Source organism: Ctenopharyngodon idella, chromosome 10 (assembly GCF_019924925.1).
Source record: "Ctenopharyngodon idella isolate HZGC_01 chromosome 10, HZGC01, whole genome shotgun sequence".
NCBI classification, from domain to species: domain Eukaryota; kingdom Metazoa; phylum Chordata; class Actinopteri; order Cypriniformes; family Xenocyprididae; genus Ctenopharyngodon; species Ctenopharyngodon idella.
Window position 1 is genome coordinate 40,522,638 of NC_067229.1, and position 15,372 is coordinate 40,538,009.

General features: G+C 38.8%; 1 protein-coding gene across 11 annotated transcripts in view; it reads left to right on the forward strand.

The window, feature by feature from the left end:
• Nucleotides 1-1,617: 1,617 nt before the first annotated feature.
• The window catches only part of nbeaa (neurobeachin a), a 139,591-nt gene continuing 125,836 nt past the window's right edge, over nucleotides 1,618-15,372 (forward strand). For 9 of the 11 annotated variants that reach the window (XM_051910023.1, XM_051910028.1, XM_051910029.1 and 6 more), the window contains exon 1: nucleotides 1,619-2,233. In XM_051910023.1, coding sequence (XP_051765983.1) covers nucleotides 1,949-2,233 — 285 coding nt within the window. In that variant the 5' untranslated portion in view covers nucleotides 1,619-1,948. Of the gene's footprint in view, nucleotides 2,234-15,372 lie in introns of all 11 variants that reach the window. The other 2 variants (XM_051910022.1, XM_051910031.1) reach the window with 2 other exon arrangements.

Below are 15,372 nucleotides of genomic sequence, written 5' to 3' on the forward strand. Positions count from 1 at the left end.
GCAAGGTTCTCTTCAATGGCAGGCAGAGGGAAGAAAAACTGTCAGCCTGTCTGATTTGGTAGGCTTATGTTTTCTGTGTAGTATTCAACTCATTTTTTTATGACCAATGCTGATTTCTAGGCTGATATAGCTAATACAATTTAATGCAAGCAAATTTGATGTACACTTATTTTACACAGTAATGCCACAAGGGCTTTTTCTCATTAACAATAAGGGTCAAAATTCCAATTACACAAATGCTTGTTTTCTCCAGCAGTGCATTTGTATGCTGCTTTAAAAACATATATTCAAAACCCACTCAAAAGAGCAATAATAATATGTAAAACTGCATTTATTTTACACATTAAAGTTACAAGGGCTTTAGTTCAGTAAAAATAAGGGACAAAAGTCCAGGTACACAAATACTTTTTTTTTTCTCCAAGTACTTGTTTTCTTTGTATGCTCTCTCTCTTTCTATATTATTTTTTCCAATTTTTTTTCATAATGAACAGTTGAAAGAGGAGAACAGTTGTAAAAATAAAAAAATAAACCTACCCTGAGCAATAGTCTTTAAAGGGTTAGTTCACCTAAAAATGAAATTTCTGTCATTAATTACTCACCCTCATGTCGTTCCAAACCCGCAAGACCTTCATTCATCTTCAGAATACAAATTAAGATATTTTTGATGAAATCCGAAGTTTTTTTTGTCTCCCATAGAAAGCAACGAAATTACCACATTCAAGGTCCAGAAAAGTAGTAAAGACATCGTTAAAATAGTCAACGTGACTACAGTGGTTCAACCTTCAATAATGTTATGAATACTTTTTGTGAGCAAAAACCAAACAAAAATAACGACTTTATTAAACAATTTCTTCTCTTCCCTGTCAGTCTCCTACGCAGTTGATGCATGAACGCTAGCGCAGCACTTCCGTGTTTACGTCCGAACCCCGGCTCAGTATTGGCAGACGCTGTTCACGTGAGCGCCACGACGTATGCGTGTGATGCTGACGCAGGAGCCGGCCAATAATGAGTCGGCATTCTAACGTAGAACACGCAAACTCTGCAATGTTTCTTTAACATAAACTGCGTAGGAGACTGACAGGGTAGAGAGGAAATTGTTGAATAAAGTCGTTATTTTTGTGTTGTTTTTGCGCACAAAAAAGTATTCTCATCGCTTCATAACATTAAGGTTGAACCACTGCACTCTAGTCACGTTGGCTATTTTAACGATGTTTTTACTACTTCTCTGGACCTTGAATGTGTAATTTCATTGTTTTCTATGGGAGAGCTCTCAGATTTCATCAAAAATATCTTAATTTGTGTTCTGAAGATGAACACATTTGGAACGACATGAGGGTGAGTAATTAATAACAGAAAATTCATTTTTGCGTAACCCTTTAAAGTTGTATGTAGTTCTCTGTGAAAGAGAGAGAATGTCACATTATGATCACATCATTGGACTAAGGCATTATTTACAATTGTTTAACGGTCCAAAATAATCCCACTATAATTTTTATAGTCAACATAACATTAATCTGATTTGCCTAATGCTGAGACACCTATTAATGGGACGCGCGCACATGCTCTTGCTTGGTTACCACCTTTTGATTGACAGTCGGGCAGCAGCACGCAGGCGTGGTGAGCGCTCCCGCAGACAGGGGGCGTCAATATGGCGTCCTGAGAAAGACAACACAGCCCGACACCGCACCGATCTTCGGCTGACATCGGGAGGAGAGAGGGACCGTTTCGCCAAACATTAGACGTGATTTCGTTCTGTGCATCCCTCTGAACGGCTGCAAGCATCGGGTTTGGATGTGCACATCTCGGAGGAGGAGGAGGAGGACAGCCTTGTGACACCTGATCGAGAATTTTCCTTTTTCATCTGTATTTGATGCTGCTGCTCAGTGCTCGGTGATACAAAAGCAGGTGAGACCGAGGCGACCGCTCCTTTTTGGGATTCGGGTCGGAAATGTCGAGCGAGAAACCGGTTTTGGCACCGGGTTCCGCCTCGCTCACGGACCGAGAAGCCCCCCCACCACCAGCAGCACCACCGGGTTCGGGGCAGCAAGTCGTAACGGGCTCTGTTACCGGGGACATGATGGTGTCTGGATCGGGCGCCGTGGTTCTACCGGCCGGGGTGATAAACCCTTCGGTTCCGATCCGGAATATCAAGATGAAATTCGCCGTGCTCATCGGTTTGATCCAGGTCGGGGAGGTTAGCAACAGAGATATCGTGGAGACAGTTTTAAATCTGGTAAGCATCTGCATATAGACTATTGAACGCATGTTTTATTTAGCGCGCATGGTGTTATAAGATGATGTCATATGAGAACTGATTTCTTGATCAAATGCACTAAAGCCAGAAATATTCCCCTGAGGAATGTCACCCTGTCTTTTGTTGACATCCCATTTAGATTCATTACTACCAGCTTTGCTTTAGGGTGGCAAAATATCGTACACATAACGTCATAATTCATTTTCCCAGCGTACTATTACATAGTGATCGCAAAATTGACAGTGTATCAACACGCCGGCCTGCAACAATGACTCGCCAAATAAGGGAATGCATCTTTTTCTTTCGTGGAATGTGCAATTAGATTAATAATTCTCGCCTAGACGACATACAAAACACAGGTCTTGTGTTATCAAACGATATTTCCGAATATGGGTTCCGTTTTTGATATGTAAATATGACTGGTGGGTGTTACGCGACGCAGGCATACATGGATTAATTCTCATAGATGTACAGCAGTGTGGGTGTAATTAATATTCAGAGCGCGTTAACGTGTCGTCTGTGATGCCTCTTATTTTTAAGCTTTAATAGTATGCTGTGTGTGTTTCGGCACCTGTTATATCCTCCTGTGTGCGTATATGTTAGATATGGCTGCTGTTTTTGCTCATGGAGGCCACAGGCTGGTAAGCGAGGTGGATTAAAGCGGGCTTTAACTGAATTCTTGTTATGAAACGGCTTAGAAAACGTATTAACACAGATTCAGTAATGCCCGCTGCATGGGATGCTGGGAGGATCGTTGTTTTGAAGGAAGGGATGGAGAGTTTCTTTACCGACGTCCTTATCAATAATTACAATTTGCCGAGCCAGGCCTCCTTAAAGCTGTACTAGCAAGCATGGAACGTTTTAACATGTGACAACGTTGCAGTCAGGTAACGTCGCAGTTTTAAAAAAAAGTTCTAGAAATTACACCTCAGATTAAAAAAAGACAATATGATGTTCTTTACGATAAAACCAAAACGGAACGCAGTGAACGTTATTTGTCTACGTTTTTATTTTCTTAAAACAAGCAATTTACAAACTGGCTTAGTTCAATGGCAAATATGTGACTTTTTAAATGGAGGATGTTTGAATGGGAGAAAAAAAAAAAAACGTTAAAGCGAGTTTGACAGGACAGGTTTTCTGAGGTAAGACACTTTTACCTCAGGACAAATTCTGTTAACTTCTAAAAAGTTTTGAAAATACCTCATGAGAGTAATTTCTTGAGAATATTTAGGTGTTGGTTACCCACAGTTTACGAAGATAGGCCTATATATAGTATCAGTTCTTAAAAGAACCTCTTAACAATGTTTCTACAACGTTGCGAAAACGTATTTATTACGTTATCCCCATTCCACGACTTAGCAAAACGTGTTTACAAGGCTTGCTGGGTAATTATATGCACTATAGAGACCGTAAGCGTTCGATTTATGGTCACAATTGGTGCTTACTGCAGCGATAAGGCCGTTTACTCTTTAATAGAAGGCGTCGGTCATGAAGTTTCCAGTGGGTCATTAATTTAGAGTGCTGGGTGTTTAGAAACATGTCCGTGGTGATTCCTGTGAAGGGATGCTGCAGCAGTTGCTCTATGCGCAGGGATGCAGAGTTCCTGTAGCCGTGCATGTGGAAGCAGGTGGCGGAGGAGGAGGGTGGGGGTTGCTGCAGTGGTGATGTGCTCTGAAACCTCGAGCCAACGCGATTTAAACTGAAGAGAGTAGCGCAGCACCACAGCGGAGAGGCGGTTCGATCTCTTTCCTGGCTGGAGCTACCGGCGGGTCATGTGACTCCATAGAGTTCGGTGTTTCAGATCGGAATGAAATACCAACGTACTTCCTATTGTATGCTGCGCTTTGGAGAATACGAAGCGGACGATGAACGTTTTAAACAGGTCACTTGCCATCCAGTCAGCTCATAGCCCTTCTGTTGTTGTTTTTTTGGCTAGTTTTTCGGCCCATTTCAAATATAGAATATGTATAAATATCACATAGATTTTGTCATGAGAAGCTGTGTACACTATGTAACATTGTCAAGAACACATTAACAGTCACAACAACTAGCACATTTTCAGTGTTATATGAAGCAGTGTTATATAAAATAGCTCATATTTGTAGAATATATTCTGGCCTTTCACTATTGGCCTACTAGCAGCAGTAGATGGTTGTTTTGAAAATCTATTAATCAAATTTGAACTCTCTCTCTCTCTCTCTATAATAATATTTAATAGGCCTACTCATCTTGTATGAAAGGGTATGGGGCTTTGGATGTCGTGTATTATGATAAAACTACATGGTAACAAAAGCACTACAGCACTTTCCCAAACATGTGGTCCTGCAACAAATTGATTTTCATATGTGGGGAGGAATGGATTTGCTGTGATGTGCATTGTTGGCCCATATTGACTGCTTCAGTCACAATGGAGATTTTTTTTTATTTGTGAAATGCGCATTAAATGGTTTCAAAATACCACATTTACTAAGATTATTGTTACTGCAAGACGCCACAATTCATCAGTCATTAACAAAAATGTTTTACACTAAAGGGAATCCCTGTGATAATTTATTTTAATGTTGCAATAGTAACAATAACTGTAGCAATTATGGTATTTTGGCAGAAATTATGGTTGCCATCATTTTTTTTAAGGGAGAATGCTGCTGGTCAAAGAACATAATAGCGGGTAACATTGTGCACTAGGGAAAGAGAGAAGCATCGCATGGCGTTTGACACAATGCCCATACACATCTGTAGGTGGGGTAGACCTTATGTATTATTCAGCTTCATCTGAAACCGCTGCTTGTGCCTGAGTACAGCCAGTATCGATCGATGGTGAATGCCATTTAGCAGAGCAGATGTACCGATCACCTTAATTAATTGGCAATTCCGCAGGGCTTGGGAGAGGTCTTATGCGTTTCAGGAAAAAAAAAGATACTCCGAACAGGATTCACCTTTGGTTTGGTTGTTCTACTTTTGAAGGCTTTTGATGAGTTTGCATATGATGGATTGTTTCTGTAGGCTTCATCTTTTGCCAGGGCTAATTTGGTCAGTGTGCTAGATTCAAAAGCCCATTTTTTCAGTGTCTCCCTACTTGCTATTGAAATTCAGACCAGAGAACACATGTTGTGAAGCACTGCTGTTAGACCCTGAATGTAATTAGACTCGTCCTCAACCTCTTGGCCTTACAGTGGTATGCCAGACATCCCTGCCACCCAGCTTCTGAACAAATGACACACGCAGGAGGTGTTGAGAGGGCTTGATCTGGCAGAGGGATGAAAGAGTGTCCTGTGGCCCTCTTCATGAGGGCAGTTCCTTATAATGTGCCAGACAGCATGCAAATGTACTTTATGCTCTAGTTTATTATGAGCAGTTGATGAGCAGCCTAGCTACCAGATGTATTTTAAGACTCAATTTCTTACTGTAATCCTACCGCTGGTCTATTTTCAAATCACTTCTGTTTATATGTATAGGGTCACAGTGTCTTTTATTTAGCGTGGATCACATGAAGACTTCCCTGACTGTATGCAGGGCTCACAGCTCCCTGTGGATCTGACATAGTTACTATTGTAGTCGTCGCTGCAATCTTGCGGAGTTCACCCTCAGATAAATCAGGAAACGGGCTTCGTCTTTTTGATTGCTGTACTGTATTACATTAATTCCAGTTTACTTTACATGGTTACTGGAAATATGTAGGCTGAAATTATAATATTAGTGGCAATTTAGGTGCGTGGCGAGGGAAATGCAGTGTTGTTTATACTGTAATTTTATTTGCCTTTCTTAGATGCGTAGTCGTCCTTCACCTCCCGCCATTCAGTTTCTCCTGTGAGAGGCACACTGAGCCAATCTGCTCACTGTCTGTCGTTTTTTTCACCCTCTGCTTTTCTCTCTCTCTTTTCTCTACCCCCATGTAACACACACACATGCACAGACTGCCACTGAGGGCCTGACGTTTAGTCTCCCCTGCCATTAGTGAAGCATCATAGTTGCCATGGAAATGGCACCATGGGATTTTGCTGCTTGCTTCCCACCATACCAACTGTTGTCATCTTTTCCCGGCCAACTGGATCTGCTTTGCGATCTGGAGTTAAAGTAGTTTATTTGACACTAAAGATACTGACGTGTAAAAGTAGTAAATGTTTAAACCATGTAAATGAGTTAATCTTAAAACCGTGTCCTTATCAGTGTCAAGCATTTCGTCTGTCCACAATGAAAATGAAAATGCTGCGTAATGCGACACAATGCCAACCAATCAGAACATATCTTTTGGTTAATATACAGTTACACTTCTGTTCAAAAGTTTGGGGTTGGTAAAATGTTTGTATATTTTTGAAAGAAGTGTTTTATTTTCACCAAGACTGCATTTATTTGCAAATATAGTCAAAAACTGTAATGTTTTGAAGTATTATTACAATTTAAAATAATTTTCTGCAGTCATTACTCCAGTCTTCAGTCACATGATCCTTCAGAAAACATTCTAGTATGTTGATTTGGTGCTCAAACATTTTTTGTTATTATCAAAGTTGTGCAACTTAAAGGATTAGTCCAGTTTCAAATAAAAATTTCCTGATAATTTACTCACCCCCATGTCATCCAAGATGTCTATGTCCTTCTTTCTTCAGTCGAAAAGATATTAAGGTTTTTGATGATAACATTCCAGGATTATTCTCCTTATAGTGGACTTCAATGGACTCTAAAACGGTTGAAGGTCAAAATTAGTTTTAGTGCAGCTTCAAAGGGCTTTAAACAATACCAGACGAGGAATAAGGGTCTTAACTAGCGAAACGATCGGTCATTTTCTTAAAAAAAATACAAATGTATATGCTTTATAAACACAAATGATCGCCTTGCAAATGCTTCGCCATTCCACCTTCTGTATTCTTCAAAAAGCTTACGCTGTATGTCCAACGCCTTCCCTATTCAACTTACGGAACGAACGCGGCGCCAGTTCCATTTTTTTCCATAAGTAGAATAAAATTCACAGCATTTACTTGAAATAGGAATCTTTACTAATCTTTTATAGACATTAAGAATTTCCTGTCATTTTTGATCAATTTAATGCATCCTTGCTTAAAGGCAGGGTAGGTGATTTTGTTCCAGAAACATTTTTTTGTTATGCTGGTTGAAAGTCTCTTCACATCCTGAAAAGAAACACTAAGTTAAAGGCAAAATATGTAATTTTTGCCGTTAGAGGTTGCTTATTCAACACAAAAGGCGTAGCTCAATGACGCCTTGATTTCGTGGAATCATGGGAGGTGTTGTCTTCACATCTACAGCCGGTGGAAAAGAATCCGACGTGACTCGGGCAGAAATCATATTCATGGATAAGCTAATGTATTAAAGATTTATTAAAATTACTGTAGTATGAAGCAGGGTGTAGCTGAAAGCCGTTGGAGCTGAACAAGACCGCTGGAGCAATTGCTAATGAAAGACGAGTGCAACACACGGCACGAGAGCAGTGGAGCTTTTATTATGCCGCAGACGAGCGCTTCTGCTACTTCCGGTCATGCGTATGTGGGGTAAAGCAGCGCTGTTTTATCATATTAGATACATTTGTGTGTTGAAAGTTGTTATAATGCTACTCTCTGCGTTTGCTCGGCGGCTACTTTGAGACACTTGTTGCACACTGCAGTAAGCTAGATGGATATTAGGCATGGTATTGCTGTAAATCAAGAAAACAAGATTTAAACCGTAAGACTTACTGTGTTGAGCTATATAACAATGATTAGTTTTCTGTCGATGAATGTATCCAAACAGTTGCTCACCTGTCTAATAAAACACATAATATATTAAAGCGTCTTTGGTGTTTCCATGGTTTCTACAATATAAAACCGGAAACCGAGGGTAGCGCGGGAATAATGTCACTGATAGACGACACATGGACACGGTCTGTTTCCTGGTTAAAGTTGCTTATTTCTCTGGATTTAAACATTCTTGGAAACATTTGGGATAATGTAAGTACACAAGTCAACAAAATATATAACACTGTTCTAGTGGTTTTTGTATATTTTAATCCAAAATCTTACATATTGTGCCTTAAAGTGGTCTAAATGTATTTATTGAAGGCATTGGACCATAAAATGTTTGTCCTACCTGCCTGTCAATGTATGTTTTTCCATACCTCCGCACACCCTGCTCGCCCAGACATCACATGTCTTTAGTGTGTTTCATGCTGTGCAGAGGTCAGTCACCAAGCACCACAACCGAAACAGCAGCCACCTTTTTACAGTTCCTCCTGAACCAAAACAACGAGCTGCGTTTACGCCATAACTACTGTAATTTGGAAGAGATGGAAACTTGTGATGTGATACACAGAGCGGTTCGTGACTTGGATTTATGTTTCAATGTGCACACTCTCAAGGCCGAAATAAATTTGCAGCAGTCAGTGCTCTTTAAGTTGTTTATGTTCATTATTATTGTAATGCTATGTGCTTTGAGACATAAAGTAGTTTAACGCTGTCTCTCGTGACGCTTTTTTTGCTCCCTGCTGTACGCGTTCATGTGTTTTGAAGGAGGCGTGGCTTTGGAGGCGCTCTGAATGGAGGGTGGGTTCTTATGCTTTCAAAGCTAGCTCGCTATTGCTAGCCTCTCCAAAATTGCCTACCCTACCTTTTTAAAAAAAAAAAAAAAAAAATCCAAATGACCCTAAACTTTTGGCAGGATTTTATGTTGGGCGAGGCTCCGTAGTGCTATGCTAGTCACTTTCTCACACCACGTCAAGTTAGAGGTGTCTACACTTTGAGGTGTCTGTTTGTATCTTAAGTACACGTTAGGAGCATCTTTCTCTCCCTCTCTCTTTCTTTCACACTCTCTTGTGGCTGAGCTGTTGTTGTCTGTCCAAAGGGATCATCTCATTATTTACATCCACTCTGCAGAATCACCAAGGTCAGGATGCTGTGCACAGTCAGCACAAACAGTCCTTGTTGGCCACAGAGACAGCAGCACAGCTCTATAACGCTCATTCAGGACATAGCCATGCATAGAACGCACAGCGTAACACAAAGAACATGCAAACCTTCCTTACACTGGATCAGTAATCTCTAAGGTCAGAAGAGCACAGGGGAGCGTAAAATGGCACAGCGCAGGTAGCCTATAGGATCACTTTGTTTGCCTACAGAACGAAACAACAATAGAGAAGCGGATATGAAATCAGGCCCTCACAATCAGATAAGCTGCATAATCAATTAATTAATTGTTTACTGTACATTTACATTTCAGAGATCAAGCAGATGTGACAGTAGCTAATGAATATGCGAACAAAGCCATGGTAATCTTCTTTACCTCCTACTGTAAGACTGATCTGTTGCTTTAATGAAAGTGCTTGCATTAACCTGTGACAGCGCTGCATCATCGTTCAGCGCTGAAAGCTTTCAGAGAGAAGGGGATGTGTGCTCTCTGCCTCTGCCACAGTAGAGTTAAAGACCCTGAAAATGTAAATTGGTGTTTTATGGTTTTTAGTGCATGTATTTTAGCTTTGAGGTCATTTATATGCGAGTATTCATGAAACATTTAAAATCACTTTTAGCTAATGTACACGATACAGTTCAGAAGTCTGAGGTCAGTAAGATATTTTAAGGTTTTTGGAAGAAGTCTCTTATTCTCACCAAGGCTGCATTTATTTAATCAAAAATACAGTAATACAATCACTCATATTGTAAAATACGATTACAATTTAAAGTAACTATTTACTATTTTTATATATTTTAAAATGTATTTTTTTTCCTGCGACGGCAAAGCTGACTTTTCAACTTTATCACATCATTACTAGTCTTCAATGTCATATTATCCTTCCGAAATCATTCTAACGTGTTGATTTGGTGCTCAAGAAACATTTTATTAGTATCGATGTTGAGAAACTTTTTTTTTTTTTTAGCTTTTTTGGTTAATTGATTTGAAAGTTTAAAAGAACAAAATTTATTTGAAATATAACTTATTAATATAAATAATTTATTTGTAACATTACATAAAATACATAAAAATATGAGTCCTTGCTGAATAAAAGTATGAATTTCTTAAAAAAAAATCTTACTGACCCAAACTTTTGAAATTGAATGGTAGTGTAGGAATTAAAAATTTATAGTCTTTCTCTTTGGGAGAAAAGAGACAAAATGCTGTTGGCTCATCTTGCACTACAAAGATTTCTGTCCAATCAGATGCTCTCTGGAATGAGACTGTCCCTCATTATTACCACCTGCAGCTGGTGTAACTATAGACCATTGGATCTAACAAAAAGATTTGTCCTTCCTTCTATATGCCCAAACTTCCTGTTTCAATGTAAATTGCTTGAGCTTGAATTATAACATCTGTCTTTGTGAAGACCTTGAGACAGGAATTTCATTAAATCTGGCGGTTTCATTAGAGACCAAGTGCATACAGGCAGGGTGCAGCTCCTGGCATTCGTCATTATTGACTTCACTCATTAGTTATGTAGATGGAAGTGATTCGTACTCTTGTCTGACACGGAGAATGCTTTGTGAGCAATGTATCGTGATAGATTACATTCATAACAAGGTGCAAGGGCCACTCTCACAAAAATGCTTTATGAATCATATTCAGGCATACAATTCTTTAGCTGGCAGGTCTGTGAAATATTTTATATATGTAGTAAGTCAGATTAACAGTATTGTGAGTTTTAATGTAAAAATTATCATTCCAAGTACAAACAGAAAGATTAATTTTATCACCAGTGTATTAGATGGAAAATGATTTGGGATTTCCTACGTGAACATCAGGGCTCAACATGGCTTAATTATGCGTGGTAACCACTAGGTAATGGTTCTGATATGTTATGTTTGATATTAAAAAACAGAAACAACTATTTGACATTTAGTTTTTTTTTAATATGCATGCACAAAATGTTTATGTTGATGTACACACACAAAGTCATCCAGTAAAGAACTGCATAACATCAATCAGTATGTGTCTGATTTGTTGGGAAGGACGAAGCTGAACATCTGCGGGTGTCACAGCTTGCTGTGTCCATATTTTATCCTCGGGCAGATGGACATAAAGCAAGGACACAGGCATTGATTAAAATCATGTTACAGTACATGACTATGCCTGATGTGCAGATTTACTACAATATTTTTTACCTTGAGCTATAATGCGTTTATTGATTGTAAATCAAGACAACTTTGAAGTACTTCTCTCATGCCCTTTTTCACTTATGTATGTTTTTTTTCTCCTGTGACAGAATGGTGTGTTTATCCCTTATCACCATCATGCTTATTTTGAAGTTTCCTGTTAAAGCAGTGTCCCGTTAGCTGCCCGTGGCGAGCACGACTGGGGGCTTTTAGCACTTCCTCTCTTCCTTTCCACACCATGACCAGTTGGCCATTCACACCAAGGATGATAAAGTTTTTTTTTTAATAATCATTCTATTTCTTTGAGAATAGAGATGTCCACACTACAACTATAATGATAACAACACAGTAATGATATGATTGGAATCACTTTCACAATGATTTTTTTCCAGCTGATGAACAATAAACTTTTAAAGCAAATCAGAATCCATCTGATCTTAAAGAGCTTGAGCATTTACTGCAGCAGCACACTTATAATAAAAAGAACATCATCATCCATTGGTGTGGACTTTCAATACTAATGTGTGTTACCACTATTTGTGTCTTTTAGGGTGTGTTCACACTTTTAGTTCGGTTCGGTTCGCTTGCTTAGTTTCGTCCGGACCAAAACAACAACAAAAAAACCCCAAAAACAAAACATTCAGTATTGGTCAACTTATCGTTCACATTGGCATTTTTAACACGGAACCTAAAGATACCCAAAATAAAGGCATAGCGATACAATCACAACCTGATTGGTTGGCTTTTATGACGTATATTTCGTGACGGAAATTACTGAACATCCAAAACAATGCTGTGTGCTGGGCTAGATGTGCTCGTTGTATGTGCGTAGCCTGTATATGATGGTATTTTGACCAGCTGAGAACTCGTGAAGAGCTTATAAAATGTGTAAAGGAGTCAAAACAGCGCCAGGAATCCCTCCGTCACACACAAAGGAAGATCTGCTGCGAGTGGCCGCGGTTCTGATGTCTGTACTGAACTGTAATAGGGCATATCGCGACTATGGCGAGAAAAAAAAACAGGTATGCTTGAGCATTCTGTCCATTTTAGGGTCGCATCTTGTGACATCATGTCCTGTTTTTGGTTTGTTTACATGTCTTTGGTCTGTGTTGCATTCATATTTCATTCGAACCGCACCAGAGTCCGGTTGGAAGCGGACTGAGACCCATCTTTTCAGCGGTTTTGGTCCACTTGTTTGGTTATTCAAATGAACCGCACTAACCGAGCAATCGCGCCAGGGTTCGTTTTAATTGAACCAAACATGCCAAGTGTGAACACACCTTTAAATACATATATTGCCATGAAAATAGCCATAGATGCTGGTGTGGCAAAATAAATAAATAAATAAATCATCCATTGGTGTGGATGCTAATATAGTTAACGTTCTTGGTGTAAATAGGCCTTTGGGCTAGATCACTCTCAGCTCCCTTTAGCACATTTTACCATGTTTAAATCCATATTGGCTCAACATCAGTGCAGCAAATGTTGAAATGTCAGCAGATTCCACCTAAGTCTGGGCTCGATGCACAAACATCATCCTTTTCCCACGATTTTCATCTTGACCTTTTGTTTGGATTTAAAATGGCTGCTATATTCCACTTGATAAGGTTGCAACTTGGGCAGTACCCCCTTTCATAAAAGAGCTTTTCATATTGAGAGGCCCTTATGAAAGAAGAGGGTTTAAGAAAAGAACTGTAGCATAATTCTAGGTCGGACCAGTCTTCCTGCCAATTTTGGAGCCAGTGCCCCATCGTGACGTAGTTCAACCAATGCTTTACTGTCCAGGGCCTTCTTTATAAAGCTTCACGAACACGACTTTTATCTCTGCCAATGAGAGACTCTATGCATGTAATCTCTATGCTATTGCAGAGCTGTTTTAAAACAGATAAGTTGGTATTGTCTATCATCAAGCTTCTGCACACTGGGAACGGTTCTCTTCAGCATCCCCTGGATGAAAGCCCAGAATCTGACACTGAAGTTAGATTTTTGAGTCGGAGACAATCATAAATTTGCTTGTGTTTGACGGCAGCAGAATTCTAACCTCAGCGTAAGTGAAACATGTACCATATGGAACGTATTTCAACTGAATCATTCCACACTTATTTGTCGATGTCAGCTGTCCATTGGAAAATAAAGTTAGTAAAGTGCTACACAGCCATTACTGTTATATTTATACTGTTATAGTTATTTTGCCTGGCTTTACTGGTTTTTTAAGGTGGAACGTTTTGCAGAGGTTTAGCACACAAATCAAGGGTGAATAGAGGCAACTAGGGCTAGGTTGAAAATATAGATTTCTCATGTCTCATGTAATCGCTCAATCAGTGTTTCAACGGTGGGAAGATGTCAATAAACCAGCTTCTAGAGAGGAGAATCCTGGGAGTGTTTGCTGCAAGGTCAAAACACATTCATTGATGTCAGAGGCCAGACAGTGTGATGATAAAGGACAGACCTTTTCATAGAACTTTTAAACCATTCTTTTCCTAAAGGCAGTGTAATGGTTGTATACACACACTGTGTACCACCTGGCTTCCAATTTCTTTCTGGTATAATCAGAACCTCTTTTGGCTAGACGTGAGGCACAAATGCTTGCAGTAAGCATTAAAAAAACAATCAAAAAATGAAATGATAAACTGAATAGAATGGAATGATTCTGACTCCTGAGTAGACAGTCTTTGTCACGCCATCTGATAACAAAGCTCCTGCTTCTGCTGAAATGATTGAAATTGAAAATAGATTTGATGGTTTTCAGCTGCAAACAACTTCAGTTTGGGAACAATAATAGGACAAACAAATACAAATGCTTATATCATAGTGTGTTTATTGTTATTGCTGTTCATGTTTTCATTTTTTAATTAACTGCCATTGCGCTGTGAATGAAATGGGTTCAGTTGATTTGCAAGTCGTTATTTTATAGGTTGAATTTGGGAATGTGAAACTGCAATGTCACAAGCAAATCTCCAGATAAGTTGGATAAAACTCTTTCTTGTTCCCGATAGTGAACAAAGTTGTCTCTATTTAGCTCAGACATCCAATGCTGGCAGGAATGTCATGTACGTCCAGGCATTACAAGCCTCTTGGAAGCTGTGATCGGCAGGTATGAGTCGGATAAGCTGTTCTGCACCAAATGTGATGTTCTTGAGAAGAAAATCAGGGCTCAAAATATACTTATAAAGCTGTAAACAACTCACCAAATACTCAAATGGGTATTTGAGTATCTGTCTAAATATCATACTGCACTACAGAATATCATGGTACATTATATGCAGGACCTAGCTTTCACCTGAAGCAATACCAGTCGAGTGTCACCGCTGTTGATGCACGTTTGCCAATTTAATGTTGATTCATATGCTTTTGATTAAATTTTAATTGGATACAATTCAGTTTGTTTTGTTTCTGATTGAGATTTTTTTAAATGTTTTTGAAAGAATTCTCTTACTTTCACCAAGTCTGATCAATTATTTGATCAAAAATGGTAAAAAACAGTAATATTGTAAAATATTATTACAATTTAAAATGTTTTTATGTTTTTTATGTGATGGAAAAGCTGAATTTTCATTACGCCAGTCTTCAGCATCACATGATCCTTCATAAATCATTCTAATATGCTGATTTGGTGCTCAAGAAACATTTCTTATTATTTTGTGGCAACTGTGATACATTTTTTTACAGGATTCTTTAATGAATAGAGTCTGAAAGAACAGAAATTGAAACCTTTTTAACCATGTAACAAAGTCTATACTGTCACTTTTGATCAATTTAATGTATCCTTGCTGAATAGAAGTATTAATTTCTTTTAAAAAATGGTTATGATGTCTTTTTTGCTTGTATATAAAAAAAATTCTCTCAGATTTTGCTGTAAATTATACAGGTATCCTTTGAAATTACCTCATGAATTCATTGAGCAAGGAAGGATTCATCAGACTGATTCAAATAGTCTTTTTTGAGATTTTGAGTCATTTTGAATGATTCATTAAAAGGACAGGATCAAAAAAGTAATTTGTTCATGAATCAGACTGTACTAGTTGTGCTGTATATTTTTGATTCACTAAAAAG